Source organism: Telmatherina bonti, assembly GCF_933228915.1.
Source record: "Telmatherina bonti genome assembly, chromosome: 15".
In the NCBI taxonomy this organism is placed as follows: domain Eukaryota; kingdom Metazoa; phylum Chordata; class Actinopteri; order Atheriniformes; family Telmatherinidae; genus Telmatherina; species Telmatherina bonti.
In genome coordinates, this window is record NC_136613.1 from 19,102,102 (window position 1) to 19,123,279 (window position 21,178).

Genomic DNA, 21,178 nt, shown 5'->3' on the forward strand with positions numbered 1-21,178 from the left:
TGGCAGCTGTTCATGTAATGGGTGTCCCAAGAAAAAAACAAAATAAAGTGGGGAGGGGGTGGGGGCAAGTCAGGCATGGGGCATGGAAAATATACCACCAGTCTCATCCACTCCTGTGCAAATCTATGTTGAAATAGCATGCTGATCTGTCTCTCCATAAGGTGATGCATATAGTCCAACGTTTGATACCAACAACACTCAAACCAGAAGCCTTTATCTTATATACTCTCACAAAAACGGTTGCTGCACCATCGCAGAGTTCTTCCTGATTAATTGCTATCAAAAATATTTTCCATTAGAATATTCTTAGCGACAGAACGACAGCACACAAAGCAAAACATCGAACCCTTCGACAATGAGCAACCATTTCGATAGCCATTAAAGACGAGCGATTCATTCCACAAGACACGGGTTCCACTGAATACATTTCAAATAATTTCAATCGATTGCTACTCAATAGTTCAACAACAAACCCCAAGATAGACTTCTATTCTATATACCAAATATTCAACAATGTCTGATAATCTGTCTAATATGTCTATCAAAAATCCATGGTTGTACTGCTGCGTGAGTCAACGGAGGGGACTTTTTTTTTCCCTAAAACTACAACCAGACCCCAGGTTTAGCATCATTTAGCTTAAAAAATATCACTTTATAAGTGAGTAAAACAGACAGTGCTTTACTTCAGACGTGCAAAATACACCAATTCATACCATCATGGTACACATAGCTCATGGGCAATATATATATATATATATATTTATCCCCAATCCACCGCCTTAGCCTCATCAAAGTGGTCTGTAACTGAACTTTCAGTTTCTGAGACATGCAAGCCACTAAAGACCATTGTATATGTGGACCAGAGAGGACCTTTGGGAGTAGACACTTTAAAGTCCCTGCATTATGACACCACCCTCACCGTAACACTGAAGCTTATTTAGTAGCCTTTAAAAGCCCAGACTGTTGTCAAACTGTTGTAAAAAAAAAAAAAAAAAAATCTGGTGTTTATAAGCCAAAGAGGGCAAAATATGATCCAGCTGGTTTTGGTAAATGAACCTGTACGTAATGACACCAATAAAATCCCTCACAATGCTAGTCATGGTAATGTGTTTATTGCTTTAAGAACTAGATTCACCTTCAAGTGTCTACTAGGCCACTCAGAGTGCCACAACCAATGGTGAGGTCAGAGATTTTGACGTCTGAGCAAACCGATAACTGAGCACATATACAATATACACAATATAAAAACAGCTGTTTAAAAGTATTTTGATAAATTCATCTGTGTAGTCTGACTAAGATTCTATATCATGATAACAGTTGAATAGTTTTTAACATAATGGGTCACAAGTATGTCACAATGTGCACTCGTATTTTCCAGAGGGTGACAGACAGCGTATTAAACAAGGGGGAGGGAAGGGGGATCACAATGGCCATGTGAGCAAGGCAGGGTACAGCTGATCAATTTTAAGACAGGACTTAAAACTGGTGAAGCAATCAAAGCTGATCACTGATTGAGGCTTCTATGAATTCTGAGCACTGGTTACAGATAATCTCTGCTAAGGTCCTTTCGCCAATTTTCACCCGTGTATTTCATTGCAACATCTGACTGCAACCTCCTGCTGACAAAAACCACAAGGCATCAAACATGTGGACTCACACCAACTTTAAATCTCAGACACCATCTGGCTACACAAGGGAAAACAACTGAGGAGGAATATTGAAGAAAATCCAAGCTTGTGCAAATTCATTATCCAATAGTGCACTATTACCGCATTGCACACGTGTAGCAGATGAACGAGGGGGTTGGGGGGGTCTGTCAGAGGCCAGCTTGCTGGATTCTAAGTGACTGTGAATCCACAGGCTTGTCATGTTGCTGCTGCACGCTGCCTGCTCTCATTTACTTTGCGTGAAGGGTGGTGTGGCGCTGTTGGCACTTGCAGCTGTGGCACTAACGATGGAAAAGCCAGCAGGGGGCGCTGTGGAGCTGTGGCTGGGCTGCACGTCTTTCGGGATGCCGCTGTGGGAGGCCAGTTGATGGCCGAAGGCCGCGCTGAACTGAGGGAGCTGTTGCTTGGGTTGTGCGGAGGTCAACAAATCGTGTGACGAGGCTGGGAGCGAGGACGAGGGGACAGGAGGAGTTGTTAAACCAGTCATTGCGCTCTGGGGCATCGCCGACAGAGCGGCCATGGGCTGCAGCGTCACAGAGTGGGTGGTGGAGGGGGGAGTGGACAGGGACGTTGATATGAGATGACTTTCTGATCTTATGAGATTGCCAAACTGTGTGGGGTCAGCTAGGGGGAGAGGAAGGTTGTTCCATGTTGAGCGTGGGGGCCCAGGTACCCCACTGAGAGGGACTTCCAGCAGGAGAGGGGTGTCTGTCTGAAAGGAGCTGGCATGGGGAGAAGATATATGGTCACTATACGGGGATGGGACATGCTCACTGCTGTAGTGGCTGCCTTGGGGAGATGATGTGGGGGCGTCCGACTTTGCCAAGGCATGTGGCACGTGTGTTCGAGAAAATGTTTGCTCAGTTATGGAGGTCTGGGTGAGCAGGGAGGTGGTGGAAGGGGCTACTGCAGAAGAAGATGAGGTCAGGTTGGAGCATGGTGCTGGGGGCTGGTTGGCAGACTGTGATGGTGGAGAGTGAGGAAAGTGATCCCCACTGGATTGCAGTAGATTTTCCTCCAACTCCAGGTTGGGGAAGTTCTCTGTAGGGATTCGGCTGTTGAGCAGGTCCCCCATTCCCCCTGGCTGGACTTGTCCAGGAAACCCGGTGATGGTCCTGTGGTCCACCCCTTCAGCAGGGGCCAGTTCTCCTATGGAGGTCAGGCACACCAACGAATCTGGGTAGGATCCCATAGCCTGCAATGCACGTACCAGCTCCTCAGCCTCCTCCGTGGTGGGCAGAAGCTCCCCGTTCTTGCCTGCAAAAACATTTCCGATGTTTAGCCCTAGATGCATATCACATTATGAGTATATTATTCCTGTATACATGACAGGCACATCTAAGAGCTGGAACACAACCTTCAAATAAGTCAAAGTCCTGCAAGTCATCAGGTAGTCTTGGTAACACATCAGAGAAATCCTCGTGGTTTAGCTCAAGGTCATTTGGAATGTCTGCCATGTCATTGGTGATGTCATCAGGAAGCTCGTCGGTACTCAGGTCTGGAGTTGAAGGGCTCCTGCCCGTAGGATGGGATGACAGAAAGGGTTAGAGGGGAAAAAACACAAGCTGCTGCAGTGACCACAAGAATGAGGGTGATCAGACACTGGATCTCCCTTGCTAAATTTTTAACACAACAGTGCAGAGATACAACTGTGGCAGACCTGATGCTGGCCTGTGAGGGCATTGATAGGCTTGTTAAGGGCATTCCCAGGTTCCCCTGTGGCAACGCTGGTGGGATGGGTTTCTGAGGCCTTCGCGGCCCTCTCCTCCTCTTCTTCTTGTGTTTTTTAGTGAGTGCCGGCGGTTTGGTCTTTTTACGTGGCTTACGCTGTTGCTGCTGCTGGTGCTGCACTCGTCGGTTTCCATCCCCACGCAGGAAATTATCCTGTCCAAACAGACAAATGAAAAAAAACAGAAAAGGAAAAAGTTAACGTTTTTTTTTTAAACCTTTAGCAAAGCTAACCTTAGTGAAAAGCCATACTGAAAAAGAGTGATAAAACCAAACGGCAGATGCTCAAAGTCTTCCACTAGACAATGAACTCACCATCTTTTTGGCATGCTCTTCACAGAGGGGTGTCTGGTGCGTGATATCAAACACAGGGATGGAGCACTGCTGACCGTCTGCAAATTTGGCTGTGCAGCTAGCAAAGAGCTGCTGGGAACGATTCAACAGGATGTCTATAGATGACAATAAAGGCCAAAAAACCTGCACTATTGAAAATATGTCAAGTTCGGCACACAAACGTGCTTTCTCATCATTACCAAGAAATGATGAAGAATATTTATTCAATATTTACAATCAAATAGCAGAATTACAGCAATTGTTTGGAACTTGTAGAGGTCAGCTTCACAGCGAGCGTTGTGACAAAAAGGATACGCTGAAAGCAGTGTCGAGTGAAGGGCAGAGCTCTGTTGTTGCAGGCATGGCCCTTTGTGCTGCCAGTGCACGTCCCCGGATCTGTGCTCTGCTCCATTGATGGGAGCGCACTGCAAATAAAAACAGATCTCGGACTTACTAAACTGCAACGAAATAGAGAAGATCTCACAAAGTTTATGCTCAAGCCGAAAAACTTAACGTAACCAAGTTAGTTCTGGAATCATTAATTGTATGTATTGTGCCAATTACACGAATGCTGAAAGATCCATTAAAATGATGCGATTACCTCGAGGAACTGCTGCTGCTCAACTCCTGAATCAGCTTCCCTGCACAGTCAGGGTTGTTACTGGCAGCGTGCAGCAAGGCTTTGCGGAAGGCATAACGGTATCTCTTCTGGCGGATACTCGACCTCTCCTGCCTGCACATGTGCTTGTATTTGTCTTGGAGGTATGAGCAAAGCCTAAGCAGCCGTGTTCTCCGTGAGGAACCACCGTCATCTTCCAGCCTACATGGGAAACACACATGTCATCATGACAGGAAATTCAACTGCTATACACTGCAGAAATAATAAGATACAAACCCATTATGTGGTCTCCATGAACTCTGAAAAGGATAAAATCTTTCTGCCTCCTCCTCTTCATCGTCATCATCAGCACTGTCCTCTGACCAGTCCAAACCTGCAAGTCAGCTTGTTAGAGTGGCTCATCTATCTCACTGGGTTCATATTAACCAACAAATTATTCGCAAAAGACTGCAAACATGCACATGAATTTATACAATTGGAAAACTCCTGTTAAATACATGAAAATGAGTTACCCAGGTGAGGGAAGAGGTCTCCATGCTCCCGATGTCTCTTGGCACAGAGCTGAACTAGGTGTTGCAACCTGGCCAAGCAGCTGGCTGAAGGTGAGAAGGCTGTGGGACGCATGACGACCACATGCCGCTGATTGTTACTGCTACTGTCCTTGCTACTGAGAGGCAATTGAGTAGCAGCGAAAGGCATTTTCCTGCTGAGTGATGGTCCAGAATGTTGCCCTGGACTGGGTGCTGCATTAACAGGCACCCCTGGAGGGAGAAAGTTGACCGTCTGAGGTGGTGGTGGATTGCATAATAAACCCTGCTGCTGTACTGGGAGGGTGAAGGAAGAGGAGTGTTGAGACTGCTGGAAAAGACCTGGCTGCTGCCGTGAGAGATGAGTGTTGAGTGGTGATGATGGGTGGACACGGGGAATAGGGGAGGGTGTAAAGTGCTCACGAGGTGGCTGGAAGAGTTCCGTGTCATTGCTAAGTTTCTGGTTTAAGACCAGCCGACTCTGTAGTTTCTTCTTGATGGTGTTGCCCTTGCGAGGAGTGCCCATGTCCTCCCCATCTGTGTCATCCTCATAGAAGGCAAAAGGGTCAAGGAGTTCCCCATCGGGGAGGGGTAACAGGCGTGTGCACGGGGGAGATGGTGGAAGTTCATTTATACCATTAGGAGCTTTCAGAGCTAGAGAGGGAACAGTTATATTGAGCGCCACTGACTCCAGATGAGCCCTAGGACGCATTTCCTCTAAAGAATCATGCTTCTTTTTTCGTTCCTTTTTCGGAATGAAGCCGAGGACCTGCAGGTGGCTGTTACAGTATCTGGAAAACGAGAGTACATCCCAGTGACCAAATCTGCAATTTATATATTTCACTCAACCAAGTGCAACCTGCCCCAAACACAATATAAATGCATACCTGCGGTCCTCAGACTTGGGGATGGGGTTGGTACATCGCTGGCTGTTATACTTTGCCACATATTCACACTGCTTGAAGGGAGCCGTCTTGTCCTCCAGAACGTGCCGGATACAGAACGCATAGCCATTTAGTCTTCGCTGCTTGCACAGCTTTGGACTATATGAGCACAACGGCTTATTGTCCACCTCTGAGAAGTGTATGTGTTTGCCTTCATACATCACGTGACTCTTGTCCTTGACAACATCAGCTGATGGGATAAAGAGAAGAAAAGAATAAAATCTCTGAAACGCCACACTGAGGAGGTCACATACACAGACGTGCACATGCATGGGTGCGAAGCAAGGCTGCAGTCACTTCCTGTACAAAAAGGAGATAATTAAGTCCTTGCCAAATAAAAAATAAATAAAATTTAAAAAAAGTTATTTCGAACTAAAAAAAAAAAGAAGGACTTTTAAAAGAACAAATATTGGTTACAACAAAAAACAACAAATAAAATAAGCTTCTTAAGTTAGAAAAAGGGTTTTGGAAGAAGTTGGACACTTATCTAGTCCAAAACCCCCTTATCAATGACACTGTAAAATTTTCACAGCATGGAAAATGTAGTAATACACATTAAATTCCAACAAAATGAAACTTAAACAGTATACAATCGTAATACACACAATAAATCATAGAATTTAACATACATTGCTTTCAAAAAATAATCCTATTTGCCTCATAACTTTTAATTCTCATCTTATATCATAATTAATTAAGCAACAGTCTTCAGAATGATTTACTGCAATTATATATATATATATATATATATATATACACACACACACACACAGAGACACACACACACACACACACACACACACACAAAATTACAGCACAAATGGGAAGACAAATTTTTTTTATCATAGCATGACAAATGTCTTGTCGCACAAGTGGTCCAAAACACTTCGAATTGTCAGTGGGGTCATCTCAAGATGAAGTGGTTACTGAGCAGAGCAAAAGGTCACATCTTTACTGTATAAACACGTGCCTTGTGCTTTTAAATGAATGCAAGTGACGCTTCAAGTTTGGTATAGATTATCACAGGAAAGACGGAAATTTCATTTACAGCTTAGCTCAGGCGTTAAACTTTGTACTCAAGTTAGTGTGGAGATCGTTACAACTCTGACAGCCAAAGCGCATATTAGACACAGTCACGGGTTGAATAATTGCCCCATACCAGCATTGCTTAACCTTTGAAACTTTGGTTAAGACGAGAACCCGACAGACAGCGAGCGGAGACTGTAACTACCACTGGCGTCCGGGGAGCTAGCCTGCTACATTAGCTTGGTGCCCGATAAACAGCTGTGAAACTTTTCACTATTAAATTGTAAACAAGGCTATCTCCAATAAACACTCGTAACCCAATTACAAAAACACAATGTAACCCATCCCCAGCGGGATATGCACGCTATAAGCATGTGCCAAATATAAAAACTCAAATTTGCTAGTTAGCTATCAAGGCTAAAAACACAAATTAGTAGGCGGTAGCGTACCAGGAAACGGAAACATCAGCAAATGGTAACACTATAAAAGGTCTATTTCCAGTTTAATTTTATTTAGAAAATTACAAGCGATAATATAACATACTGTAAATATTTCATCGGCCCCATCAATGAGCTATAACTAGCTCTGGACACGCTACATTATGGTCAAATAGTTTCAAACAAAGGATATACATACCAGGCGTAGGCCTGTTTCCTAAGGCCCCCGCAATAATCGATATGAATTATAGCTACTATCGTTGCCTAGTGTGACATTAGCGGGCTACAAAATAATAATCATAATGCTCAAATATCCACACATATCCAACGCACTAGGAACTTAAAGAGGATTATAAGTACAAGAATGTAAAAGTAAAAAATAAAAAGGCCCGTGAAGTCGGGAGAGACGGCGGCCTCTACTTGAGGGCATGACCGACTGAAGCCTCGGCAATGCGGTGGAGTCAGAAATCCAAGTCGAGGCTGTGCGCGAGTCTGCTTACCTTGAATTGGTATGGGCTGCTGGGTATTCGCTCCAGATAGACGGCCGAAATGTCTATTAGAATCAGCTAGGCTATTTGTGTATCGATGCTCCAGATAGGATGGGAACGGTGGTCTTCATCGAGCTCGGTTTATCATGAAATAAAGGTGCATGTAAATATAGGCTATCTAGAGCAAATTACAAGCAGTAGGTAGGCTGCTGAGGATATTTGTTGGAGCCACAGCAGACTCCTCACAGCACCACTACAGGCACTGCGGGGACATGACAACAAGCCGTTCAACAACAACAACCTCTCCTACCATATTGGAAATTCAACTTTGTTAAACGCCCTACTAGTGTACAAGTATCAATGGAATTGTCAGTGGGAAACTAATTACAGTTTGTGTTAAAGACAGTGCCGTTTACATGTTTCAGACTATTACTTAAAACAGATGGACTTAGAGATCCAACAAAGTGTTACAGTATAAAATCCACCTGAACCACGACTATCATCGTCCATATGAATGACTTATCAGCCCTGCTGCCGCACTGATGCCGGCTGTTCACTAATGATGGACCACGTGCCAATCAGATAGCGAGGTTCAGTCTCGAGAAGTTAAATAGGTATAATTATAGACCATTAATTTTCATAGAAATGTATGTTATTTTAAAATTTACAAACTTAAATTGAAGCTTTTCAAAGATATATAAGGGTTGCTACAGAAATTCGGTTTATTATCTTATGTCTCATTTACAAATGACTCCACTTAATGAAATTAAATACTCAGTTTCCTTAAATAAAAATATATTCTTAATACTTGTGGTGCTGGCAATTGTACACAAAGATAAAAATTCACCATCTGAATATTCACATTTTAAATCTATGGTCACATCTAAGAAAATATGGCTATCAGGACCAATAGCAGGTGAAACTGCTCAGTGTGCATATCTGGATAATCGACAAACGTACGCCTCTGCAATTAGCACTTACATATATTTCTGCAGCTATGTTGGTTACATAATGAAAATATATTTGGTATTCTCTGCAGTAAAATACTTTGTTACGATAAAATATAAGTGCAAATAAATATGCCTTCTAGGAATGTGCAAATATAGGAGTTGTGCGTATCATTTTTCAGAAGAATTTCATCCACTGCATTTTAACATATGGCGGGCTCATCCACAGCTTGTGCCCCTTCTTTTACAGCTTTCACACATTTCGCCATGGTCTGGGAGGCTCTGCTTATAGGATCTGTGGAGGGGAAAAAAAAAAAAGTAAAAATGTGTACGGTTGTGAATACAATTAAAATAACTGGATTCTATTAATTTAAAAATATTGTAAGATATTGTTCATGTAATGCTAAAAAAAGTGATTGAAACATTATAAATGATCATGTGATAACGTTATCATATTAAGAGCATTTAATCGATATACTACACTATAATGTAACTCTTAGTGGAGATTTCAGGCGACTTTAATTATCCTAAATCCTTAAATTGCTGTGTGTAAACAAAATACTTAAAATCTTGATTTTAAAGATACATTCTTGACCTTATGGTAGAATTAGCACCAGCTTATCTGTGGTTTCCAGCTTCACCCTTACCTCCCTTTCAACTGAGGCAAGCAGTCTGAATTCATGTGATCATGATAGTTGTATATTACAAAAAAACTTCAAATTACTAGATTATTTGGAGTATCAGCAAAATCAGAATGATCAGCAAGCATGCTAAAGTACTTTGAATACATAAAAAAAAAAATCATGATGAAGTCTGAAAAGAATTACAAGTAATATTATTTTAAATTCTAGCTATGGCATATAAACACAACTATGTTATTAAAACACTGTTTACTTTTATCCTGTCCTGTATCTGTGCTCCATGAACATATGCTCACCTACTATATCAGCAATAGCTTCCAATACATTCAGAATGACTCTAGGTGACGCTAGCGGCTTGCATGATACTTAACACAGCATCAGTTAAATTTAGAGAATTGCAATTGGTGATTACAGAATATCTTAAAATGATGACATTACAGCTGCTATGTGGGTTCATTCAATTTCTGGAGAAAAAAAGTTTCACATAAGTTTTTAACCAAGCAAATGATCAAAGCTAATCAGAGAATGTTTCATCTGCCTTTAACAGTGAAGAAAAGAAAAAGTCATGGACTATATTGAAACCGGGTATATGAGTATTAATGACCCACCTGTCATGTAAAAGTCCTTCACAGTAAGCTGCGGAGGAACTAAAGGTTCAGCTAGGACAGCTTGGTTCACTGTCTGAAAGAGATTAGGCAGATGTAAACCGTACTCAGGTAAAACAGCATGATTTAATCTGAGATAAATTAGTAGATTAAGCAAAAAATCTTATCAAACTGCATTCATTGGCTGCACAACCAACTAAAAACAGTTGAAGAAAACAAATGCTGACCTTAGACAGCTCATTAGCCTGCTTAAAGTAGTTGGCTTCCTCTAGGTCATCATATCGGGCCAGATTTGGAGAAACCTCTGCCAGTCTGTGGCGCACTTCATCAAGAGTGTCATATGGCAAAGTTACTCCAGCAAGCTTAAAAGGGTAAAAAAAAATTGCACAGTGTTTAGTCCACTTTTGAATTTAATGAGAATAATTTTTGCAGTGTGCTGTTGTTTACATTCAATCAACCCTATATGTTCTATATTTATTCATCTCAAGCTCACACATATACTAAAGAGGACATAAAGAGGCATTGTGTATTTTGTTGAGAAAAATTAAACTGCTTGTGTAATCGCTCTTCATATGCAGTAGCCATCATAAATGGTGCTGCTCTTCTCCAAGAAATGGCGCAGTGAGGTGCATAAGCTTGCATTTTCGTGCTTACTGGATGTACTTCTACAGTGGGGGAAGATGAGGTGAGTTCAGTTTTAGGTATTAATCTTAGTGGACAGAAGAATGGTGAGAGCTACAGTTTTCTCTGTTGCCTGTAGACTCTGATTTATTGCTGGTGAAATTTTGAGATAATTTTATCACCCAGTTTTAGTTGTAATTCACCTCCGATATGGCTCTGATGATCTTCCAGTCCTCCCTGGCCATGCCTGGAGGAGTTACTGCAACTTTCGTCTGCTGGGCACGGCCCTCAGTGTTAACATAGGTACCACATTTTTCGGTATATGCCGCTCCAGGAAGTATAATATCTGCCATTGGTGCACCCACATCACCATGGTGACCTGGCCAATTACAAAGCAGAGCACTAAAACAAGACAACTTGAAGTTTTTAAATGTGAACCTTCATATGTATGATGGATGCCTCTACTGTGGCACTTTTACAAAAGATACTCTCCTTCTCAGTATTTCACAATGGTTATGGAAGGTGCTGTCTAACACATGTCCCACAATCTCTAGACTTCAGCTTCAACTGTGAAGCATTCAGCAAAATGCAACACGGTTTTCATATTCATATAAATATTCACTGATTCTTCGCACACTTTCTGAAGCATCGGAATGAATTTGGCGTCTTATTAACCCACGTGTTGAATCTGTCACCTCTCTGTACATATTTATAAAATACCATGAAACATCTGTGCATAGTTAGTCAGAATTCAACACCCTTTCTCAAATCCCATAAACTAATGTAAATGAGAAATGCAATACTGAGCCATGGCTGTTCAGTTAAAAATCTGACCTTGATAAATTATCAGGCTGTTTTCTGGGAGATCTTGGCGAGTGATGCAGCCAGCGTCAGCTCCCAGAAGGAACAGAACTTTGGGTGGGTTCTTCCTGATAGTCTCCACCCCTGGCTTGTATCCAAGGTCAAGTGCTGCCACCTGACTGGCAACCCTAACAGCAGGAGGAAAAAAGCACATATGTTACAGGTGAAGTCTCTTGAGCAGTGTGCTGCAAACTGAAAGCTTTTTCTCAGAATTTCACCTGTGAAGCACATTGAGAATCTTCCAGGTTTCCTCCACTCCACTGCTGACACGAGCATTCTGAGCAACGCTGGACACAGCCGCCATTATCGCAGCCCCATCCTCTCTCTGCAGGCAGCTGCTGCCAACTACTACAACAGGGTGCTTCGCTTTAGCCAACACCTGCAAAAGGAGACAGAAACCATGGAATTGCCCAACGTTTGAGGTGACTAACCATAATCATGAACAGGAGTGCTCTGAGATTAACCTGGGAGAATGGGTGATCTCCTGAAGCAATTTCATGAAGAATCTTGGCTGACTCCCCAAGATGGTCATATGTGTAACTTAAGTCCACTTCCTTTCCCACAAGAGCAACATGCAAGTCATTGTGCAGCCAGCTGAGGCAGAAACCAGTTTCACATTGACGCACAGTCATTTAAGGTTTTCATCCCTTAGGTTTACCACTAAACTACAGTTAAACAGCTATACATAGTACATATTAAAGGGGATTTACTTACGCTTTTCTGATTCGTGCATTGAAAAGAGGGGCCTCATAGCGTGGGTTAGTGCCCACCAGCATCAGCAGGTCAGCTTCTTCAATGCCGGCGATGCCAGTGTTCAGAATATAGTTTGAGCGCAAGTCAGATCTAAAATAAAAAAGAAAAAAAGTCAAATTTTAAGAAAGACTAAACAAAAAAAGCTTGCCAAACTATATCCAAACGTTAACTTTATTTTTTTTTGTCTTACCCAGCTCCAGCCATTGGGAACATCTCCTCAGTGCACAGGTTGTCACTATTCAAATGGTTTAGCAAATCTTTCAGAGAAACAAGAGCCTCTGCATCCACCAAACCTCCCACAACAGCAGCAACATCACTTCCTTTAACTCCTTGCACCTGTCAAAACATACCGTTCAGGTAAGCTCCATCAAAACCAGGAGTTTTAAATTGTTTTACTGGGGTGATATCAAAATACCACTGGAAGCTATTCCATTATGTATTACTTAACTGCTCGAGCTATTCGGCTCAACACATCTTCCCAGGATGTGGGAACAAGCTGTCCTCTCTCATTTTTCACCATTGGTTCAGTAAGTCTCTGTCTCTTAAGTCCATCATAAGCAAACCTGTCAGAGTGGAAGCAAAAAGACTTCAGGAACGGTGCAAACATATTTCTTGAACACACAAATACAGACCTCTGAAGTGAAGGCTATGTTACTCTATAAGAGAAAAACCTGGTTTTGTCTGAGATCCACTCCTCATTAATATCCTCATGAAGACGTGGCAGAATTCTCATTACCTCACCACCACGAGTGCTCACCACAATGTTACTTCCCACAGCATCCAGAACATCAATGGATTCAGTCTTTCTATAAAAAAAATAAAAATAAAAAGGTTAAGATAATGTTGATACACTTCTTTTTCAGCCCATGAAAAGTTCCTGCAGAAGATAAATAAAAAGCCAAAAACCTGGTTTCCCACGGGCGGGCAGTGAAAGCATACGGTTTAGACGTTAGGGCTCCTACTGGGCAAATATCAATTACATTTCCAGATAACTCTGACATGAACATCTTCTCCACATAGGTCCCAATCTGCAGGTCGTTGCCTCTACCGGTAGTGCCAAGGTCCTCTACACCTGCAATCTCACCGGCAAAGCTGCAGAAGCAAAAGAATATGTATGCATATTAATATGCCCAAATCATAAAGCAACTTAAGTTTCTTTGAATGTGAAAGTTTGACTCACCGCACGCAGCGAGTGCATTGGATACACCGAGTCATAATGGTTTTTATCAGGGGGCCAATGTTTTTATCTTCCACAGCTCTTTTGCCTTCTGTGAACCGGCTCCTGTCGCTGCCAAACTGCATGGACTGGTCCTTTAAACAAAATCACAATCAATTTTATTTGTAGATCTGTTATGAAATCTTAAGTCCAAGCAACAACCAAAATGATACTCGAGCATATAACGAGTCCATCTACATTAATGTTGATATTTTTTATTTACCTGTAGATCACATTCACCTCCTTGGTCACAAATCGGGCAGTCTAAAGGATGGTTGGCAAGCAGGAACTCCATCACACCCTCTCTGCATAAAATCAAGCATCAGTTTGACGTAGGACTGTTACGCATCAATTTAATGTAAATAAATGTTTTTTGAGAGAAAGAGGGTCAGACAATCTCTTGAAGCAAGATATGGGTCATCATATCAACCTAGTGATGAATAAGAAGGAATTAAAGAGATATATTACATTTGACATTTACTTGTGTGTGAGGTTGATCCTACCTTGCCTTCCTTGTTTTGTCAGAATCGGTTAAAATGTTCCAGCCTTTCATGACAGGCATAGCACAAGCAGCAACCGGCTGAAAGGTAAACAAAACAATCACTTGGGATTTTAAATGAATGGAACTGTATGTTTGTAAGAACATGCTAAAAATACACTGAATTACCAAACCTTGTTTTGCTTTCTGGAGAACAAACTAAACACACATGCTGCAGCTCAACAATACCTTTGGAACTTTCTCTATTTCCACAAGACACATCCGACAGTTTCCAGCAACTGACAAGCGCTCATGGTAGCAGAAGCGTGGAATCTGCATGCCTGCCTTCTCGCATGCCTGTGACAGAATGATATAAGTCTGTATAAGGTGTCTGCAAGTGTAACTATGTTTGAGCAATACATCAAAAAATTCTACATTACCTGCAATACAGTAGTACCTGGCTCAACCATAATAGGCTTTCCATCCACAAACACCTCTAGGAGGTTACTGGCCGCTGCTGTTGCTGTAGATGCATTGCGAGCTTTAGCAAAGGACAAAATATTTATAATAATTACTATAAACAATAATTAATAATAATAATAATATGCACGTAACAACCCTTTCATTGACTGCTACCCTGATCTATTGACATTTGGACACAAATACACACATTAACTATATATATATTTTATCGTAATACTAAACTTTAAATGAGTTCAACAGTATATAACTGGTTAAAGTGACCCAACAGCAATCTGGCATCTAGTGTGGTAGATCTGTAATCCTGCCTTTAATCCATCAAGTGGAGCAAAGTAACAAGGGTGCAAGGCATTTAAATAATTACCGCTTGGACGTAACAGACAAAATGGCTATTATGCTGAAATACAAAACACACGTTGTACGTACAGGAGCCAAACTAAAATCATTTAATCATCTGATGAAGTGGCATATTGTTACCATTGTGAGATGCAGCCGCGCCTCCTTTGGCAATGGCTGCTGGAAAGAGACTGCGACTCGCAACAGGCAAACGCAACATGCTAGAAGAGAAACAGAAAGGAAAATGTACGAAGTGAGATCTGAGCCATACCTCACCTGCAGATCTCAAGTGATGGATAATATTGATAAAGATGCTTAAAGCTGATTGGCGTCAGAGCCTTAGCTAAATTAGCTTCCATGTGGCTACCAAAACAAAAACAGAAGCAAGCTAGCTGTCGTTGGTCCTCGTTACGAAAAGAACATGCATAACTACGTTACAAGACATGAGTAATAACACCTATAAAAGGGAATTAAAAAAAAAAAAAAATTGAAGCAGTTCATGCTCGGACAGCCACTAAACATTTTTAGCGTGAAATGCAGTTAGCCGACAACATTGCATAAGCTACTGCCCCAAGATAACATATTTATAGCTAGTTTGCTATACTGTCATCCTAATAACATTTAATAAATATCTATCATTATACTATCATCCTAATAACATTTAATAAATAGCTATCATGACATGAAGCAGGATTTTAACCTCTCCAACGCTGAACACATACATGTGAAGACATCTTAAAGTGAAGTCAGATCGTACTGCAGTCACCATAAATGCTAATATGGCACATTCCCTCATTCACGTCACAAAATCTTTGTTTCGTTACATTTCATGACTTTATCTAGTTTATGTGACCCTTTACTTACCTTAGCAGTGCTCTCTTTAGACTGTTTGCCACGCAGATTGCGCACTGTCTGCTTATTCTGCTGCGTCACTCAGAGAGTAATCCTGTATACCATAATCCACATAGGAGGGCTTTTCATTTTTTAAGTTCCTGTTATAATCAAATGATGTAGGCATCCAGTACCTGCTGCCAAAATTTGATTTGCATTACCTATATAAATACAAGCAGTTATAATCTCGTAGCAGCCAATTTCTAGTCTGTTGAAATAAATCACTGTCAGCGCTGTAATTGCAGTTCTTCAGCTTATTTGATCCAATTCAGACTGAAATAATGGTGAATAATATGCAGACATTTTGACAATTTATTATCTGGTGGATATATGGCGATAGGAAGACAAAGATATTTTTTATGCAGTGGCGTATTTGGTGATGGCCATTCCTGTCAGTAGAGTTCACTAATTTTACCCAGCAGGATCTTTGTTAACTTTTGTTGGAATAAGTGTGTGAACTACAGGGATACTTGGGTGTCTGGAAACCCTTGAACAACGCAGCTGACTCATTTCCAAACAACCCTGTTTATATTTTAAAACATAGGAACGTTAAAAATGAGCTAATTGATATTACAAACACAAAAAGTCCTTTATTTTGCAGATGGAAGAAAGACTTTAAATATTATTCATATTGCAGAGTGAACACACAGAAAGACCAAATATCTACAATGGACACAAATGCAGGTGTTCTTGCAGCTGCTGGATTCTATTCTATTCTATTCTATTCTATTCTATTCTATTCTACAGTAGTTTAGCAGAAACTTTTATCCAAAGCAACTTACATATGAGTAAGCCAGTGGACTGTCCAGTTGGACGCAGGTCCTTACAAAAAGTGCTATAGGGTTTTTTTTGTTTGTTTTTTTTTTCTCCCTTCCCACCCCACAGTAATGTTAAAATACAAAGAATTAATGCCATAATGTTTGTTGTAAAGAACTGGACTAAGTTCTCCAACTTTTCTGACAAATATAGCTAAACAAAGTGTGGAAGTGCTCCTTGAAGAGCTTAGTATTCAGCTTACTCTTAAAAGTAGACAAAGGAATCACCCAGCTGAATTGTGCAGCTCTGTTTCTACAGTTAACACAGTTACCCACCAAACCCTTGAACCCCACTGGTGAGCCACATATATCTACAGACTTTTGAACAAATACATCTGTAACATTTGCTGTCACCTTCTGTCTGTAATTCAGCAAACCCAGATTCATTTTTCATGATTATAATATTCAATTCAGGTCAACTTTATTCATACAGCACTTCTTCAAATGCATAAGAACAACCCAAAGTATAATTTTTAAAAAAAACTGAAAAAATAAGAAGGATATAGATTAATAAACTTGAAAAGCTACCGGTATTGTAGTTCTTTTTGACCTGCACCTTGTGCCAGACCAGGGATGTCCAAAGTTGGTCTTTGATGGCCGATGTCCTGCAGGTTTTCCATGTATCCCTGTTCCGACACACCTGACTAAAATTAAGCAGTTTACTGTGCAAAATTCATTGCCTGTTGGACCCATTTAATGTAAGCCAGGTGTGTTGGGACAGGAATACATTGAAAATCTGCAGGATATCGACCTTTAAGGACCGACTTTGGACACCACTGGTGCCAGACAGACATGACCATTTTTTTGTTTGTTTTTTGTTTGGTTTTGATAAATAAATAGACAAAAATGGATTTCCCATTCATATTGTTATGCAACTCTGCTCTTTTCTCAGGCATGTGGTGGTACTGCAATCTTTCCAAGTCAGGATTAACTTCGGAGAAAGAAAAAACAGGAAACTGCTGACTTTGTAATGAGACCCACAGGAAATATCAAGGAACTGTACATCTGGTTTTATCTTAGACTCGTGCATAATTTGCAAGGAAGGCTTCATTCTTCTGGAAACATAATCTGGCCATTTTTAAAACATCAAAGACTAATCTTTTAACTCTTAAAAAGGACAAAGATAGGACAAAATAATATTTAGAGGACAGATTTATTAAGATGTGTATTTACTTTCAATATATTAGAATAATGTAAGTCTATACAACTCTATTAGTAAAATAATCTCAGTAATACATTTATATGATTCTAGCACTTGGTATATGGACCTACATAAGAAATCAGTTACATTATAGTCAGGCAACTATCACATATGTTTAATATCTTAGCCTCATCAGCCACAACTTATTCAGCAATAACTGAGTGTATTACTCTGTACAAAAACTTTCAACAATTGAAAATGTTTGTTTCCATTGAACAGCTGCTGAGAAAGATAAAAAAAACAAAAAAACAAGACTAAATATTCTCAGATTGGTTTGTGCTGATGTATTAATGCTTACTGAGGTCAAAAACCATCAAATTCTCACATAGACAGTATGGGAAGCTAGCGCCAACAATATCTCCACTTTTTTCTTTTCCATTCTTTTTTAAAATATTCAAAATATTTTGTTGATAATTAAATAATGCACCTTTTTCCCCCACTAAATCAACTAGCCATCTTTCTCAGCTTTGATTTATCGTGGTGTCGTTAATAAATGGAAAGATTTCATGTCCATGTGCACATTATGCATTTGCAAATGTAGCTTTTCCATCAAGAGTAATTGTCAGTTAATGTAGGCATAAAGCTGTCCAAATGAAACAATATCAGAGCTGAAAAGTACAGCTCTGATAAACGAACACTGAAGTCTTCACCACTTGTTTTTCATGGACGAGTTCTCAGGTTTAAGAATGGTTGCAATCACAGTGTTGATGACACTACAGGCTCTTCCAGGGCAGTGCCCTGCTGACCTCCTGGCACCGACTCCATCTCTGTGGCAGAGATCGACTGGCTGAACTCTCTTAGTGAGCTCTTCGTTATGTCCAAACATGCACGCTTTAAAATGTGACGCACCTTTTTACCGAGCAGTATGTACAGCAGGGGATTAATGCAGCTGTTAAAAAAGCCTAAACTGGTGGCGAGAGGAAAGCCAGCTTTCAGAATGTTGTGGAGATAAAATGAGGAATGTATGGACAACTCCATCAAGCTGAATATGTGAAACGGTGCCCAGCATAAAAAGAAAGCCAAAATTACAACAGTGACTGTTTTGGAGAATCTAGTCATGCGGAGTAAACTCCCAGCCTGTCTCACCTTAATGGATAGTAGTATACCCGTCACACTTATGGCAGTAAAAGGCAAAAGAAAGCCCATGGTGGTACGGATGGTCACTATTGTAATATGTCTCACTGCTGCTATGTGCCCGTCATCTGTGTGGAAGTTGTTGTAGCACAACACCTTGTCATTTAAGCGTACAGTGTCACGAACGATCAGAGCTGGACAGCTCATGATGGCAGCAAGTGCCCATATCCAACCACACACAAACCAAGCCCTCTTTCGGGTTCGGTGCCTCTGAGACCAGTTAAGATGGACCAGAGAAATATATCTATCTATGCTGAGCACTGTGAGGAAGAGGACACTGGCATACATGTTCATCCCAGACACGAACGAGTTAATCTTACACATGGCCACACCAAAGTTCCAGTGGAAGTCTTTCAGAATGTAGTCAATGTAAAAAGGCAGAAAAAGCACAAATACAAAATCCGCAATGGCTAGATTGAGCAACCACACACTGTTGACAGTCTTTTTGCTTTTAAATGCTGTCACCCAAATAACCGTTCCATTTCCAATCAAGCCAAGCACAGTGGAAATAATATAGCTAACAACAGAGATAATATGGATAGGCTCCTTTTGCCTGTGGTCTACTTGAAGCTCCTCCACATCCCCATACTCCAAGTACTCATATGTGTAGTTTTCATAGTCTTGGCCAGAGTTTTCCATTGTCGAACAGATGGAACCCCAATCTGAAGTTATCTGCAAGGAAGAGAAGTTTAATGATAAGATTCTGTCACGTGGATAATCACTTGGCTTTTTATTCATCCTTCATCACAACATTCTCACCTCACACTGATTTAGCTGCTCTTCACAAGGTTCCAGCTTCCTGCCTGGCCATTCTGTCTGATCATCCAGTTCCTGTTGAAGTTAGTGCTGGGTGTGTCCTGGAACATTGTGTCAACATCCATTTAGATCAGCATTGGGAGAAGACAGTGAGATGCCACACAGATTAGGCAGAAAGAGAAAACAGATTTATTTTTCTCTTCCTTGTTGATTAAAAAAAAAAAAAAAAGGAGCAGACAATTTGTATTGTTACACTCTGTAGGAAGAAAAGCTTGTATTTGATTGTTCCTCTTGAGAAATGACATCATGACCCAATAAATCATGGCGAGGGGTTTGTGAATGCCAGCTGTTTAGTATCATATTAAGGTCAGAACTGGGTCCAAGTTCTTACTGGGGTTATGCCAGGAATCAAATTCACAACAAATCACTACTTTGAGGTTAATGCTGAACAAGATGCTTCTTAGATACTATTTATCATATAATCAAAATATGCTTACATACAGTAGGCTTTCAGCCATTTGATAATGTTTCAAAAGCAAAAGAAGAGCTTAAAATAATTTCTAACCAATGAAAACAATTTACATGTAAATGAAAAGATTAGAAATTAACAAAAAAAAAAACCTCATATATGGACTAAATCAAGTGCAATGAGTGAATAACAAAAGTAGTATATAGTTTGCCACTTTATTTTACATTTACATAAACTACTGGAGGTGTAATGGCATCATTGGGTTACAACAAAACAATACAATTAATATAAATGTTGTAAACCTTATCAAGTAAATACTCATAAGACTCATAAATATGTAGCAAAAAGTTCAAGTTTTTTTGTTTGTTTTTTACTAAACTGAATGCAAATTCAGTTTTATGACAAAGGGGGGTGGAGGGGGGCTAAATACGATGAATCTCATCACCAAAGCTTTTAATATTAGAAACACAATGTCAGGCTTGCACATAGGAGGTACCGTAGTGCAACAATGACACTACGGGCATACTAATGAAGTATTTTCTTTTGTTTTGTTTTGTTTTCCTTTAGGTTTTGAGGCGGAGAGAGAATGCAAGACTTACCTAAAAGTGCAGCTTTTGGCTCTTTTTCCCGTTTTTGGATCCGAACAAGCAGCAGCTGCGGACCGCGGTTTGTAGTTCACTTCAGCCTGGCCTCGTCCGTTACTTCTGGTTCGGTTTTCACCAACTCTTTTCGGTCGCATGTGAAGTCTATCCGTGAGTTCATCCAAACTAAACTCCGTTTCAGGCTGAGATGTGCAGTGGGTGCGTCTGGCTGACGCGTCAAACATGGACCTCAGAGGGAAGGAAAAATAATTGGTCACCAGCACGGAATGAAGAATGCTTTCATTCAGCGAAGCTGTGGCTGCTTTTCATAACTGCTGCTGTGTAAACTATCAACACACACATTCCCCTCTCAGGAATGACTCAACAGAGGTTTAAAAGTTTCAGGGATTTTTTTTTTTTTTTTTGGCTTCTGCTTTCCAAAAACACAGTTTTAGTTGAATCTACACACTGCCTCTTGCTTCTGCTTTTCTTTCACTTGGTCAGCACTTCGCTCCTTGGTTTCTATAAGAGGATACATTTATTGAATTGTGAGCTTTTTAAACTGCCATTTATAGATCTTTTTTATTGTTATTATCATCATTATTTCTCTCATTCTGTAAATTG

The 21,178-nt window shown here is 40.7% G+C and overlaps 3 protein-coding genes across 3 annotated transcripts; all 3 read right to left on the reverse strand.

The window, feature by feature from the left end:
* ino80da (INO80 complex subunit Da) lies at positions 1-8,246 on the reverse strand. The gene is made up of 10 exons (XM_079254406.1): positions 7,782-8,246; positions 5,762-6,008; positions 4,860-5,665; positions 4,624-4,720; positions 4,330-4,548; positions 4,044-4,153; positions 3,711-3,844; positions 3,328-3,551; positions 3,025-3,182; positions 1-2,924 (listed from the first exon to the last, which is right to left on the reverse strand). Exons 2-10 carry the CDS (start codon positions 5,977-5,979, stop codon positions 1,894-1,896), a joined length of 2,997 nt encoding a protein of 998 aa, XP_079110532.1. The 5' UTR covers positions 5,980-6,008; positions 7,782-8,246; the 3' UTR covers positions 1-1,893.
* Positions 8,247-8,452: 206 nt separating this feature from the next.
* Positions 8,453-15,676, reverse strand: LOC306766304 (NADH-ubiquinone oxidoreductase 75 kDa subunit, mitochondrial-like). Its single transcript, XM_079253983.1, has 19 exons — positions 15,572-15,676; positions 14,849-14,928; positions 14,332-14,432; positions 14,141-14,248; positions 13,917-13,993; positions 13,637-13,718; positions 13,378-13,508; positions 13,104-13,289; positions 12,869-13,003; positions 12,646-12,760; positions 12,388-12,533; positions 12,159-12,287; positions 11,909-12,038; positions 11,663-11,823; positions 11,418-11,572; positions 10,787-10,962; positions 10,190-10,324; positions 9,966-10,038; positions 8,453-9,011 (listed from the first exon to the last, which is right to left on the reverse strand). The coding sequence occupies exons 2-19, from the start codon at positions 14,925-14,927 to the stop codon at positions 8,920-8,922; spliced, it is 2,211 nt and encodes a 736-aa protein (XP_079110109.1). The 5' UTR covers position 14,928; positions 15,572-15,676; the 3' UTR covers positions 8,453-8,919.
* A 2,000-nt stretch (positions 15,677-17,676) lies between these two features.
* On the reverse strand, positions 17,677-20,704 carry cmklr2 (chemerin chemokine-like receptor 2). Its single transcript, XM_079254022.1, has 3 exons — positions 20,573-20,704; positions 19,508-19,605; positions 17,677-19,420 (listed from the first exon to the last, which is right to left on the reverse strand). The coding sequence occupies exon 3, from the start codon at positions 19,385-19,387 to the stop codon at positions 18,311-18,313; it is 1,077 nt and encodes a 358-aa protein (XP_079110148.1). The 5' UTR covers positions 19,388-19,420; positions 19,508-19,605; positions 20,573-20,704; the 3' UTR covers positions 17,677-18,310.
* Positions 20,705-21,178: the final 474 nt, after the last annotated feature.